Raw genomic sequence first — 14,727 nt, forward strand, 5'->3', positions numbered from 1 at the left:
AAGCCTTATAGTATATTTAACTGTATGTTTAATACCCATTCCACCACTGATATGCTAATAAATAAGACTTTTATCAAATTTCTTACTCTTGTGTCAAGACAGCAAATGTGAATACAGTTGAAATGAATTGAAGCCCAGTCCATAAGGGTGGCCTGATATATAAATCAACGTCTGCCATAGTGCACCCAGCCAAATGGACATTGCTGTTTAATTGATGCTTCAGTAATGATGAAAATATGTGCAATTAATAAATATTATATATAATTCAGTAATGATATATTGAGGCCAAGATTTGTAGAGATCTACACTATATGGTCAAAGTATATGGACACCTGACAATCACACCCATATGTGGTTCTTCCCCAAAATTGTTGTCACAGTCGTTTAAGTACACCATTGTCTAGAATGTCGTTGTATGTTGTAGCATTACATTTTCCCTTCACTGTAACTAAGGGGCCTAAACCTGTTCCAGCATGACAATGCCCCTCTGCACAAGGTGAGCTCCATGAGGACATGGTTTGCCAAAGTTGGAGTGGAAGAACTCAAGTCGCCTTGACAGAGCCTGGACTTCGTCTTTAATTTATTTATTCATTTTCACATGATTCATTTACATGTGATTCATTTACATGTGATTCATTTTCATGTGATTCATTTTCATGTGATTCATTTATATATGATTCATTTGCATTAGATTCATTTAATAATTTGCTTCTCTTTAAATACAGTTTTAAACTGTGATATTACAATGGTGTGTCCAGATTATTACTTGCTACACTGTATGAGATAACCCCAGTAAAATTGCCTGAATTCTATAATATAATTTGTTCACCATGTTAGGTTTAAATCCTCTAAAAACAGATTCGCAATTAAATAACATTACTCTGTTCCAGTTCACATCCTTCAAAGCACTGGCATGTTCTGCTTACTCTCACAATCCACCAAACACCCACACACCCAAAGTCTCCATGAACAAATGAGACAGCAGTGTATCCTACAAAAAACGAACGTTGTCCACAATGTGAAAACAACTCGGAGAGTAAGCTGAACTAACCAACAAAATTACCAAGACAAAAAGTTCCAGTAAGAGGAAAAGCCCCTACTGACTTCAAGTCTGATAAACAGTCTGCGCACAATAATAAATATAATGTCCTTACCTTTTAAAGACTTGTAACAAATAATATAACAGTGTAGCACGTAAAGCAGAGGAGATAACACTAATAAAATTAAATAAACAGAAACTCTAACCTGGTCAGAGCATCAAAACAGAGAAGCACATTAATACAGAAGTAAATTTTAAGAGGAGTAAGTCCACAAAATCTAGGCGAAGTAATGCAATGACAATATCTTCAATAAAAATCCGAACTGTAGAGCTGGAAGGCCAAGTGCAAAAAAATAAAAATAAAAGAAGAGCGAAAAAGACTCTAAGGCTGTGTAGGTGATGCAGTTCACCCCGATATCAAGAGTTTAACATAGTCTCCTGCTTCCTCCGCTGAAATAAAGTCCTTCTGATCACCGTTATATGTAATGTGAAGCCGAGCTGAATGAAGTATTCCACAGCGAGCGCCCTCAATACCACGAAGTTGATGCCGAACCTCGTTAAATGCAGCCTGGGCCGGGGCTATCTTGGCTGTGTAGTCAGGGAAAACGGAGATGGTCAAATCCCTCGCTTTAATCCGTTGGAGCTCTCTCACACGGCGTAAAATGTCAACACAGTCACTGTGATGGTGGAATCTGCACACAATAGCTCGTGGTTGTTCACCAGGCTTGGGCTTCAGCTGAAGGGTCCTGTGGGACCGGTCCAAAACCGGCTCCTTCTCCAGACCAAACGCCTCCTTTAACAAGACCGCTACAGCAGCAGTTGTACATGTGTCAGCGCCCTCTGGAACTCCAACTATCCTCACGTTATTGCGCTGTGAAGTCGACTCCAAATCCTCACATTTATTCTCTAATTGAGTCACGGTCGCAGTGAGAGACTCGATAGTAGTCTTCATATGATCTATGTCATCGGTGCAACCGGAGAGCGTGTGGTCCATTTCCCCTATGGTAGCCTCGGTAGCAACTTTATCACTAGCCAGCTGAGTTTTCACGGCCTGCAGGTCAAGCTGGATAGTAAACAGTGCTTCCCCGAGGGTCTTCTGGTGCTCCTGGAGCTCCTTTTTAAAAATATCGGCGATGTCCTTCCTCAGTAAAGCCAGCAACTCAAGCCTGAGTGCGGCGAAGTCAGGATCACCTGACTGAATGGAGAAGGGGGCTCACTCGCGGCACGCACACTAGGCCTCAGTCGTGTCTGAATGCTACCACGGGTTTTCGTGTTCTTTCCATACATTTTAACCACAAAGTTAAAAGTGCAAACAAGGAAACAGAGTAGAATAAGTCAAAATATATTGTATGACTGAAAAAGCGCAAATTAATTACAATTTTAATCGAAATCAGCAGGAGCCTCCAACTTCGCGTCCTACTCCATCGAATTCCGAATTCCCTTTTCAGAGCCTGGACTTCAACTCCACTGAACACTTTTGGGATTGAGAGATGTCAGAGCCAGCAGAAGCTCTACCGCAGCTCTACCTGTAGAGTCAGAAGCTTCTCGGAGGCTAAGGGCCTCAGCCGCCTGAGACCACGCATAAACCTCAAAGTTATAGGATGTTGCCCCACAGAGGCTCCATCAACAGGGGCATGGCTGGCCGAAATGGCCGCATACCACAGTTCACTGGGTCTACAGTGGATCCCTGCTGATGGGAATTTCCCAAGGAGTGCCATCTAGCAGGTATATTATCTCTGAGAACCATATTCGAGCTGGCCAATAAGGTGCTACTAGCAGCAGACATAGACAGTCTTGGCGAACTCTCGCTAGAACTTGAAAAGCATACAGATGTTGCCTCGGCCAGATGTGCAACATGGCGTCCAGCCCTAATTGTGCAGGAGGAGTGAGGGCAAACCACAGCCGGCAGCGTGTTGTCTCCTCGGAGGTGAACACATGCAGTCCTGGTTGGCCAAACCTCTGCCATATGGACTCCAACACTTGTGGATGGAGCCACCAATCCCTGGGCCTCAGCCCCTGCCTCAACAGGATGTCTGCCCCCACATTCCAGTTGCCCAGAATCTACATTGCACTCACTGACAAAACTTTCCCTCTGCCTAGAGAAGAATTAGTTGCACCTGCCTGAACAGGGGGTGCGGACATAATCCTCAATATGGTCAATATATGAGACCACTGCTGTGTTGTCTGTAAACACATGATGACCTCTCAATTGAGGATGAAGGAATTTCAGTGCTAGAAATATGGCCCACATTTCTAGGAAATTTATATGCCGCTCCAGATGAGGGCCACTCCAGAGACCGTGAGCTGGACAGCTGTCTAAGACTGCACTCCAGCTTGAGAGGGAGGTGTCTGACATTACCGTCTTGCGCTAAGGAGACACCCCTAGAGTGTGACCCAAGGCTAGAAACCAGGAACACTCAAATTCTCTGAGCATGTAGGCATCGCCGCCTGACACTGATTACTCTCAGAGGTTTCTTCCTTAGACGAAACCCCCAACTTCTCAGATACCACTGAAGTGGTCTCCTGTGCAATAGGCCCAACGGTATGACATTGGCTGCCCATAAGCTCCTATAGTATCCCATAGAGACTGGAGGGGATGCCAAGATCCAGCTTTATCTTGCTCAATGTTGATAGGATTGAACCTACACATGTTGGGAATAGAAACGCCCTCATCGTAGTAGAATCGTTATAACCCCTAGAAAGTTGTCCTCTGCATTCGAGAAAGCATACTTTTCTGAGGTTAAACCTGAGACCCAAGCTCTTCATGTGTCCGAGAACAACTTCTCCATGTTGAACCACCAGTTCCCTGGATCGTGCTAGAATTAACCAGTCGTCCAGGTAGTTTAGTACACGGATGCCCTGGAGTCACAATGGAGCCAGAGTGACATCCATGCACTTTGTGAAGGTGCGAGGGGATAAAGCTAGTGATATTTCTATGTGGAAATATGCACCTTTTAGATCTATCGTCACAAACCAGTCCTCAAACTGAATCAGTGGAACAATAAGTTTGGGTGTCAGCATCTTGAACCTGTATGTCCAAAGAGTACAGTTCAGAGGACGCAGATCTAAAATTGCCAGCATACTCCTCTATTTTTTGCGGACCAGGAATTAACGGCTGTAAAAACCTCCCTCCCTCAGGGAATTGGGTACATGTTCTATGGCCCCTTTGTCCAAGAGGGATCGTACTTCCTGTGATAACGTCGGGCTCTGGTCTGTGCTGACTACTGTGGTGGGCACATCTCTGAACTGGGGGGGTCGAGTTATAAACTGGACCTGATAACCTTTTTCTAAGGTAGACAGAACCCATGGAGACTCAATTGGCAGCAGTTTCCATGCTGCCAGACAGACTTTTAGTGATGTTAACTATTCCACATTCTATTGGAGGGAAAGCATCAGATTTTCGTTGTCCTGTGACAGCTCGCTGACCAGAGAACACTGAAAACTTGGGACAGCCTTGGTTAGGGGAGGCCCTACAGTAGCACTGGGGGCTAACTTCCCTAACATCCTCATGTCCTCTGACACAGCCCCTCAGGACCGCTCTTCTTTGTCTGCTTGGCCTTCATGACCATTCTCAGACAGGCCTAGTAGCAGGCCACGACATCCCCTGGCTGTCAGCGGGGGTTGGCGGGCTGCCATACTCACCTTCTGTGTCTCCCTCGCACTAGCACTGGCCGGGGCTCCACTGGTGGATGCCCGGGTGAACTTGACACAAAAGGGTTGGAACTGGCTGAATGCCGACATATGTTGAGCTCACTCAGCAGGTCTGCTTGGTAGGCCTGCAACACTGTCATTGTCTGCAGTGACCCACAATCAAGACTACTACTGCATAGGCCCTGCCCACCAATGTCACAGTGGCCTTACACGGTGGCTTGGATGGCAAAGTGACCCGCAAGCGCCTCCTCCACCTTCAGCATAGCTAAATAGCCATTCCTCACAATAGTCGAATAAGCCAACATCGTGGGGTTATAAATACAGCTTATGCATGGTTTTCCCCAGAAGCCTGATATTTTGTCATGCACTTATGGAAGAAAGGGGAGTTTTCTGCAGTGTGAGGGATTTACTTTCACTGGGGAGAAAAAACTTCATCTAGCCTTAATAATCACTTCAAGTAGCTCTTTATATGCTGCTCTCAATTTTTAGTACACCATTCTGGCTCCTCAGAGTCAGAGAGGAATTATTATTATTATTATTGTGGTTTTTTTCTTTTGTTTGTTTGTTTTTGGCTTTCCATAGCGGAAGGAGGAGTCGTGACGTGAGCTCCAAAATCCAGCGGAGAGCCGGACCCGGAAGACAGAACAAGAGATAGAGCGGCGCTCGTCTCCGGCTCTTCTTCTGGATCCATAAAAGATCCCCCGGACCTGAGACAGCTAGCTGCCTCGGCAGCGGCCGGCCCAGATCCGCGAGGCTCTGAAACCCAACTCGCTTTGGCTTCCGAGAACACAGCGAGTCACGAGCAGAGCTGCCTAATGTAGGCATTACAACGCACAGCAGACCTTTTGAGGGCTGCCGTCGCATGCTCCAACCCTAGACACTTCACACAGAAAGTGTGCACTACTCATTGTGATGAAACGGGAGCAAGGCGTAACACACTTCCTGAATTCTCTCACTCATATTTTTCTCTCTCGCTCATTCCTTTTTTCTTCTCTTTTTTAAGGGGATATAAAAGTCCAGAGATTTTGAGAAAAGATAGAGAGGAAATGAAGCGTCTTTCTGTTTCTTTACACAAACAACCGACATGCAGTCTTTCGCTTGTTACAACCCGCTATTTTGGGACGGGAAGTTTTGTGTGCTGTGACATTTTGTGTGCAGGTCTGAACTCCCTCCCAGACTTTCCAGTCTGCCCTAGCCTGCCTTGCTCCCGCCTCCCTGGATGACCTCACTGATTGGCGACCATTTTTAAAGATGAAGACGGAGTGAGAAGTGGTGGGATGTTGGAGGTGTTTGGTGATTTGGTGTTAGGAGATTGTTTGATTTGTGTTCTTGCCCTTGTAGCTAAATTCTGTATTTTGACTGCTGTTCTGGTTTTGACTTTGGTTATCCCTATATCTGTTTTGTGTATTCTCTTCACTTGTGTGTGTATATATATATATATATATATATATATATATATATATATATATTTCACTTGGTTCACTGGCAGAGGTGTGGCTGCCATTTCTTTTGGGAGAGGGTTACTTTTGTCTCTATTTCTTGCTTAGGTAGTTAGGGAAGAATATTTGTATTTTCTTTTCTTTCCTTTTAGGTAAGCTAGCTACCTAATCATAGAATCCTTTTGTTTATTTTTTTGGCTTTGGCCCACCCTGAAGATATGCCTGTTTTGGTTAACTTGTATAGTTATATGTATATATTGTCTGATATACCACAACCTTGTTGCGTTGTTATTCCTGGCTCCCTCATTTACTCTTTAAAGATCAATCAACTTGAATCCCGAGCTGGTTACTCTGTGCGGCCCAACCTAGACTGGGCCGTAACACGCTGAAGATAATAAAGGCTGATGGCGCAGTTCACAGGTGCCATATTTATATCACAGTTATATCGGGTTGCACATGAGGGGTGCTCCCATAGTGTTATGCTAAACGCAACGTGGAGTTCTCTATGAAAGGGAAAACTTCTTGCTTGATGTAACACACAACATCATCTGAACTGAATAAGTTATTATTGCATACATAAAATGTTCTATGAAGATTCAAGGACATGGTAATATTAGGGCTGACAGATTACATGTTGAGTTGGAAATGTTTGGACATGTAAATGATTTAACACATTTAATGTTACTGCTGCTGTATATTCAGACCACATGGATTAAAGTCAAAAAGTATACTGAGGCAAAACTTCAACTGTACAGTGGACACTTAAGCCACACTTAAAAATGCATGAATTTCACTGCATTAGAAAACAGTATGTCAAACCAAGTGGCATTTATTTTAAAGAAAGATACCACAAGCAACCTTTTCAAGCAAAAATATCCCCCCCCCCCCCAAAAAAAACAGATTATGTTTAAGAATATAAAAAGAATACATATACTGGTCATAATTAGATGAAAAACTATGTGTACACTCAGTAGTGACTTCATTAAACATCACAGATACAGTGTTGTGGTTTTTTTTTGCCATCTTTGTTTCACACAAGGTCTTGACAATTTCTGGGCATGGAATTATCCAGCTTCTGTAACAGTTTAATGGATGATTCCACCACGTTTCAACCAACAAAACTTTCAGTTCATTCACAACAGAACATCAACGACAGACAATTTCTTCTCCTCTGCATCCCATAGATGCTCTATAGGGTTTAGGTCAGGAAATTGGAAATTTAGGCTGGAATTCTTCACCTGGATTTCTCCACACAAACTCTCTACCATCAGATCCATCCAAGTTCAATTTTAATTAATCTGAAAATAAGACAGTTCTCCAGAACCTGCTGTCTTTCTGTCCATGTTCTTTTGCAAAGTTCACCCTTAATTTATTATTCTTGAGGCTGATGAATGGTTTCTGCCCCATTACTTTCCCTCTGTACCCATGCTTGTTGATCCTGTTTTGAATAGTTTGCGTTCTTATTGTTTCTGGCAGTTCTCACTGATGTCTGATGCAATCTGTTTCTCACCTGTTTTTTTTTTCTCTTGATTTTATTCACAATTATCTTGTGGAATCACCACATGGTGTAGTTCATCACATTCACCATGGATTAACTGTGACAACCAGGATAGTCTTAAGTGTCCGAATACTTTTTAGTGTAATCATGTGCTGCTAGAAAGTTTGTGAACCCTTTACAATTTTCTGTATTTCTGCATAACTTTGACCTGAAATCCTAAAACTAGATAAGGAGAACCAAATTAAACAAATGATGCAAAAACATTATAGTTTCTACATTGATTTATTGAGCAAAATTATCCAACATTGAATATCTTTGTCAGAAAAAGTATGTGAACCTTTAGTTAATTTAAAGGGGTTATTGAAGTCAACTGTTTCAGTCAAGAGAATGGCAATCAAGCCTAAGTTTAGCAGCTCACTGTTTAGTTCACCACCACTGTTACTCTGTCAAGAAGTGGTCATGCTGCAAAATTCACTCCAAAATCACTCCAAATAATATTACAGGAAGTCACAAAAAACCTCAGGGTAACATTGAAGGACCTACAGGCCACTGTTGCAATGAGTAATGTCAAAATTCATGAGTCGACCATCTCAACCGTGAAGTATGGGGGTGGCAGTATCATGGTTCAGGGCTGCTTTGCTGCCTCGGTTCCTCAAGGCTCGCTGTTAACTATAAATTCTGCAAATTCTTGGAGAATGTCATGGTATCTTTCAGTGAAATGAAGCTTAACCGTAACTGGGTCATGCTGCAAGTCACATGCTGTGGAAGGACCTAAAAAGAGCAGTTTGTGCAAGGAAGCCCACCAACATCACTGAGTTGAAGCAGTTGTATAAGGAGGAATGGGCCAACATTTCTCCAACCCATTGTGCAGGACTGATCACCAGTTAACAGAAACGTTTGGTCGAAGGGTTCTATCTATATACAGTGATTTTTATTACGGGTGTAAAATGATTGCATATCATCTTCTATTGTTTGATGTGAGGCTAAACTAGACGAAATCACAAACACTTGTAAAACACACATGTCTACTGCATTTAGGCAGCCTTTCTCACCTGATTCCATCTGGGTTAAAGGGAAGATATAAACTATGTGCTTCAGCCATGCCTCCTTTAGAATCACACCAGTGAAAGACTGAAAGGCTAATGTTTAATTAGCCACGTTTAGTTTAAATGTAAAGCACAGCTTTTTTTTGGTATACACTGCTCAATACAGTCTGAACAGATCACATTGTTCAGTTTCAGTGCTTTTACTTTTATAATGTTGATTGTTTTAATCAATATCACATGGAAAACTAAGATTCATATTCAGGCGATGCTTAATCTTCCTGCAAACAAAAACTGTGTATTAAGTTTTGTGTATCGTTACACCCCTATTTCCATCTGCTAGTTATTGTTTATAATTGTACAAGGTCTTATTGAGCTGTTTACTAGTGTGAGATTTATCCCAAAAAACATTCCCAAAGAGTTACAAATTCTCTTTTGTTGGTTGAAGTATCATGCATTATCATTCACAAATGATTAAAAAAAAAAAAAAAAAAAAAAAAAAGCTTCTGATATAAAACTAGGCAGATGTTTCCTGTGATGTGGACAACTGAAACAAACTGTGCTTGGTAAGATGCCTAAGTTTAACTGAAATGAGATTTATAGATGACAACAAGTGAAGGGACGGGTGAAGTAGTGCTGTAGTTTTGGACACCCCTGTTATAAGATTATGACATAATGGCTTATAATTAGCCAAAGCCCAATTGCTTGAAAATGTCTCCTTACCATATAAACTGTACTTAAAGTTACAGCTACATTTATGTAGCACTTTTCTAGACACAGGAGATCAGATGGTTTAACATCTCAACTGGGAGACAATGCTGTTTTCACATTATAGTGTCCCTGTTACTTTACAGGGGCATTAGGCACCACACAGACCACAGGGTGAGCACCCACTGCTGGCCTCACTAATACCACTTCAACCAGCAACCTTAGTTTTCCCCAGAAGGCCTCCCCTCCAGGTATTGGCCAAGATCAACCCCACTTAACTTCCGTGGGAAACCAGGTGATAATTGCAGGGAGATATGGCTCTGGCATAATGGTGCTTAATGGATAGGGCTGTGGATGAGCTGGCCTTTTACTGGTAAACGGTAAATGGCGCACTTATATAGCGCTTTTATCCAAAGCGCTTTACACTGTGTCTCATTCACCAATTCACACACACACTCACACACCAATGGTAGCAGAGCTGCCATGCAAGGCACTAACTTGCCATCGGGAGCAACTTGGGGTTCAGTGTCTTGCCCAAAGACACTTCGGCATGTGGAGTCATGTGGGCCGGGAATCGAACCACCAACCCTACGATTAGTGAACAACCCGCTCTACCACCTGAGCCACAGCCGCCCTGTTTATCTAAATTGATCAGTTAACCAGAACGCATATATGCTGATTTTAAAATGCTTATTTTAGACTTATTTTTTATGTCATTCATTAATTCTGTTGCATCTGGGTCCACCCCCCCCCCAAAAAAAAACCAGCAATTTTAGCTGTAGTTTGTTATTATTCATACCATTCTGTATAAAAACAAATGCAAAATGCACACTTTTTTCAGAACAGTTGGGAGGAATGCTTCACTGCTTCAGAAAGCTAGCCCAAGATTTTCTTCTCAAGGAACAGTTAATTAGTTTTCTGTCATTTATTGTTAGCCATGTTAACATTTTTTGGCAGACCTGTAACTAGCAGATCAGTGCATCTCATAAGCAAGGCACGTCTCGAAGTAGTTTAGACCTCAAATTTAATGCAGCCCTTTAAATGCTAAATAAATATCAGGGACACTTCAGTACAGTATCTGGCTATATACATATTATAAAATATTATACTTCTCAGACCCCTGGTGTCCCTAGAACCCATGTTGAGAACCAGTGCCTTAAGGGTTCTTTGGAAAGTATACTTTTTGGAGCTTTTCTTGAAGAGGAAACCATTTATTGTGTGATCCTACATGCAGGATCAGTGCATGAGCTAGATGTATTTATTGTTCTGAGAGTGCATTAAGAATGACACCAAAACGTTACCCATTAATGAAATAATTTTATTTTATTTATTTATTTTTTTTTACATTTTTTTTACTGCTCTAATTATGGTAAGTTGTCAGAAAATTATATTTTGGATATCCATTTGTGACAAGGAAAGCCTTTCTGACATTGTATTATAGCTGGGAGCATTTCAGTAAATACTCTTGGCACACACAAAGGCATTGTTCAAATAACATTGCATGTCATTCCATTTCTTATCAGCTGCGGACAAAGAAGAAAGATAGATATATATTATACATGGCATGACAACTGAATTAAAAATGAATCACCATACCAAAGTTATAAAAGATAGATTCTAAACACAGTTACATAAGGAAGCTTCTACTCACAACCCCAGTTTGTATGTGCACAGCACTCTCCACGAGCAAAATTGGGTTCATTTGGACTCCACTGGGTGAAAGTCAATTTGGTGCCATCAGACCAAAAAAAGTAATGTTTCTGAAAGGATGAACAGTGGAAAGAACATCAAATTTGGAGTTTCTTCATTTGACCATATATAAGTCAGTAAATCAAGCACTATACAGTTATATGATTCCCTGCTCACATATTTGAATGATATCAGGGAGTGTTTGATTCTTAGCGAACCTTCTGACAGGCATTGAGGCCGATCCATGTTGGATTCTCATGGGGGTCATGAGCACGGATAACGGCCTTAACCAGTTGATGTTCTTTTTCGCTGTGTATTGAGACCAAGTGTGCACCGAGATCTAGACAGCGTTTCTAGAAAAAGAAACAGTTGTAGCATTACGGCATGTTCATTAATGCAGTTATTATGCACAGTTATGCATATTGTAAGGAAGCCTCCTTGGTTCTTTATAAATGAGTTTTCATGAATAATTGTAATTTTATATGCTAAAACAGGAGGCTTTTTAAAATTTTATTTTGGTGGATCATTGCCAATCCATAGCCTACCAGTAGCAATGGTATTATTCCTAGAAATAATATCAGTTGCCAATTTTAAGTTCAGAAAATTACAAAAACAACAAAAAAAACAAAACAAACAAAAAAAAAAGAATCATGCTCCATGAATACTATTGAACACATCTTAATAATGGGCCTAATTTTTACATAGACTGTTTAAAAAATTGTGCTGAGGGAGTCCACTTTTTTATGTCATTTGTTCTAGTTATATTCAAAACTACTGACATGAACTAGCATTGAAACCAGGATATAAAAGATGTGTATTATGTGTATATAATACCCATTCCACCACTGATGTACTAATAAATAAGCATTTCATAACATTTCTCACTCTTCTATAAAGACAAATGTGAATACAGGTTTAATGAAATGAATTGAACCTCAGCAGAAGCCCAGTCCATTTTGGTCTGATACAAGAAGCAACGTCTCTCATATTTCACCCAGCCATTTGGACAGCATGTGGAACATTTGCTGTCTACGCGACGTTCTTTGGATTCTGACTCATTAGCATTAAAGAAAGAAAAAAAAACTTGTCAATAAATTGTTTGAAATGGAGCTACTGAGCTGATGGTGGTTATATTTTAACAAGATGTGACAAGCCTGGGAGATCTATTAGATAACCATTAAATACTTTACTTGTAGCAAGCTTAGAACAGAGAAACCAATTGAATTACACCATTTTAGTCACTGGAAACCAAACATGGAGATGTTAATCTTTTCTTCAATCTTGGAATGGAGCGTAAAGACATACTGGAGTCACTGGTGTTGTGAAAACGATATACTATTAACCTGTGTCAGATTAATCATATTCTTCAATATGTTTTCATTCATTCCCACCAAATAATTAACTGCAGGCCACATAACATAACAACAACATCAACATAATTTGTATCCACGAGATACCTTTATGTATTAAAGGTTGCCCAAAATATATTCATTCATGGTCTTAATTTGTGGCCACATGGAATTAACTCGTGGCCTTGATATGTTAAATCATGGCCTGCATTAGGTTAGAAATTTGAATGAGTCCCACTCATGTTTACAAAGCTCCACCCCAAGAATCTACAGTGGCCCGTGGACTAGAGTGTCTATAAAATGACTGACATCCAAACACAAGCAGGTATTCCAGACAGGAACTTGTTTTTCCAAACAGTGACTTTATACACGTTTGCTAAGGCCATTACTTAACCCATTGGGGTTTCATTTATTTATTTACTTACTTCAAGGTTATTTGTACATGGAATTTGTAAGGAATAAAAAATTAACTATTGCACCTTTAATACGTTAACTTGTGGCCGTAATATATTAACTTGTGGCATCAATAATAAAAAAAAATATGTGGTCACACCTTATTAAAAAATAACCACAATGTTACCTCAGTGGCCTTGTATGTTTATAACTTGTGTAATAGGAAATAATCATTTTTTAAAAAATCGGTAAAGATGGTACTAATCAGGGATTCTTAATAGCATGCTGATCTGTGCAGGTATTTTGATTACCTTTCACGATCTGATCAAAATCAGCCGCTAGAAACCAGAAAAAGACAGAGAAATGTCAGTGCTGGTGGTCAGACATGACTAATCTACTGATGATTTTCAAGCTTTAATTTTAATTTTACCTGTCTGAGGATTCACCACATCAGCTAAAAATAAAATGGGTAAAGTCATCATTTTGGTAAATAACTTTCTCTACATTTCTTATACGTACAGATGACAAATTCTGATCTTCAAAGGCATTCAGGTGGCTATAATCCCAGCATAGGAAACAAGTCATATTTTCACCAATAATATGATATTTTGTTAAACAAGCAAAAAGAAAAGCAAACAGCTGTATTATAACTATACTATCACCTACATTTTCTGCAGTGCCCATACTTCTGCAAGTGTATCATTTTAGTTGTTTACATATCCTGATTAACAGGGAAGAATCTTACCAAAGACTGTTGCTGCTGTGGTGAGAATAAGAAGCAACATCACTTCAGTCTGATGAGCCATAGTTCTGGATTTTTCTGCACTGCAGGTAAAGCATGTTTGTTTTAATGTAATAAAAAAAAAGGTATATGTCGTACCTCACCAAAATTCCACTTACATTTAATCAGGAGTGTCTTCTTGCTTGGTGTAACACGCTGAGGCAAGCGGCGATGCTTATATAGTGATGCTGATAGAAACGTCATGTTTCCAAAGAATAATAACATCATTTTTTTCATCATGATAACCATTTGAACTTGAATTTATGATTATTGCATATATAAAGATGACAGGACAAGGACATGGTGATATTTGGGCTGACAGATGGCATGCTGAGTTGGAAATGTTTGGACTTGTACATGATTGAACACCTTCAAGGTTACATTCAGACTAATTAAAGATGAAGAATATAATATGAGGCAAAGCTACAACCATACAGTGCAACCAAAAGTATTTGGACACTTAAATATTTTGACACATACTAGTGCATGAATCTCACTGCATTACAAAACAGCATGTCAAGTGCCAAAGATACCACAGGTACACCTTTCCAGCAAAATTACAGTATTTCCCCAAAAACAGGTTGTTATTTGTAAGAATATAAAAATAATAGATATGTTGGTCAGAATTAGACAAAAAAGTAGTTGGACACTCAGTAGTGGCACAGATAGATAGTGTTTTAGGATCCTTTGTTCTGCAGAAGGTCTTGACAATAGGAATGAAATCAATCAGTTTCTGTAACAGTTGTCGTGGAAGTTTCCTGCACGTTTCAACAAAAAAAACCTTGCAGTTCATCCACCCTAGAACATGAACAATTGACAAGTTCTTCTCCGTTGCATCACATCGATGCTCTATAGCACTGGTCACTAACCCTCTTCCTTGAGATCTACCATCCTGCAGGTTTCATTTAAAACCAAAATCTAACACAACTGTTTTAGTTGATTAATGATTAGATGGTCAGGTGGGCACAATTATGGCTGGAGCTAAAGTCCTGATGAAGGTAGATCTCCAGGAACTGGGGTTGGTGACCACTGCTCTATGGGTTTAGGTCAGGGCTCTGGGAAATATTCTTTCAAGAGGCGACGGGTGCTTTTGATCATTACCCTGCTGAAATATCCAGTTCTGTAGCTTGAATAATT

At 40.4% G+C, this 14,727-nt stretch overlaps 2 protein-coding genes across 2 annotated transcripts in view; both read right to left on the reverse strand.

Annotated features, from left to right (window-relative positions):
- Positions 1-1,880, reverse strand: part of LOC128610412 (lactose-binding lectin l-2-like) — a 17,826-nt gene extending 15,946 nt beyond the window's left edge. The window contains exon 1 of the mRNA XM_053629718.1: positions 1,246-1,880. The gene's annotated coding sequence lies outside the window, so the exon portion shown is untranslated. The remainder of the gene's footprint in view (positions 1-1,245) is intronic.
- An 8,801-nt stretch (positions 1,881-10,681) lies between these two features.
- LOC128610415 (lactose-binding lectin l-2-like) lies at positions 10,682-14,358 on the reverse strand. The gene is made up of 7 exons (XM_053629722.1): positions 13,555-14,358; positions 13,240-13,263; positions 13,121-13,147; positions 12,002-12,117; positions 11,286-11,420; positions 11,030-11,138; positions 10,682-10,901 (listed from the first exon to the last, which is right to left on the reverse strand). Exons 1-7 carry the CDS (start codon positions 13,613-13,615, stop codon positions 10,831-10,833), a joined length of 543 nt encoding a protein of 180 aa, XP_053485697.1. The 5' UTR covers positions 13,616-14,358; the 3' UTR covers positions 10,682-10,830.
- Between the last annotated feature and the right edge of the window lie 369 nt (positions 14,359-14,727).

The sequence above is a fragment of the Ictalurus furcatus genome, chromosome 7 (genome assembly GCF_023375685.1).
Source record: "Ictalurus furcatus strain D&B chromosome 7, Billie_1.0, whole genome shotgun sequence".
NCBI classification, from domain to species: Eukaryota; Metazoa; Chordata; class Actinopteri; order Siluriformes; family Ictaluridae; genus Ictalurus; species Ictalurus furcatus.

What these genes read in the sequence shown, in the direction of transcription:
- LOC128610415 (XM_053629722.1), bottom strand. Translation starts at nt 13,615, where the DNA reads ATGGCTCATCAGACTGAAGTGATGTTGCTTCTTATTCTCACCACAGCA. An exon ending in TGGACTGGGCTTCTGCTGAG is followed by an intron (nt 11,421 to 12,001) that starts GTTCAATTCATT and finishes TTCTTTTTCTAG; the next exon opens with AAACGCTGTCTAGATCTCGG. An exon ending in TGCACATACAAACTGGGGTT is followed by an intron (nt 10,902 to 11,029) that starts GTGAGTAGAAGC and finishes CTTTGTCCGCAG; the next exon opens with CTGATAAGAAATGGAATGAC.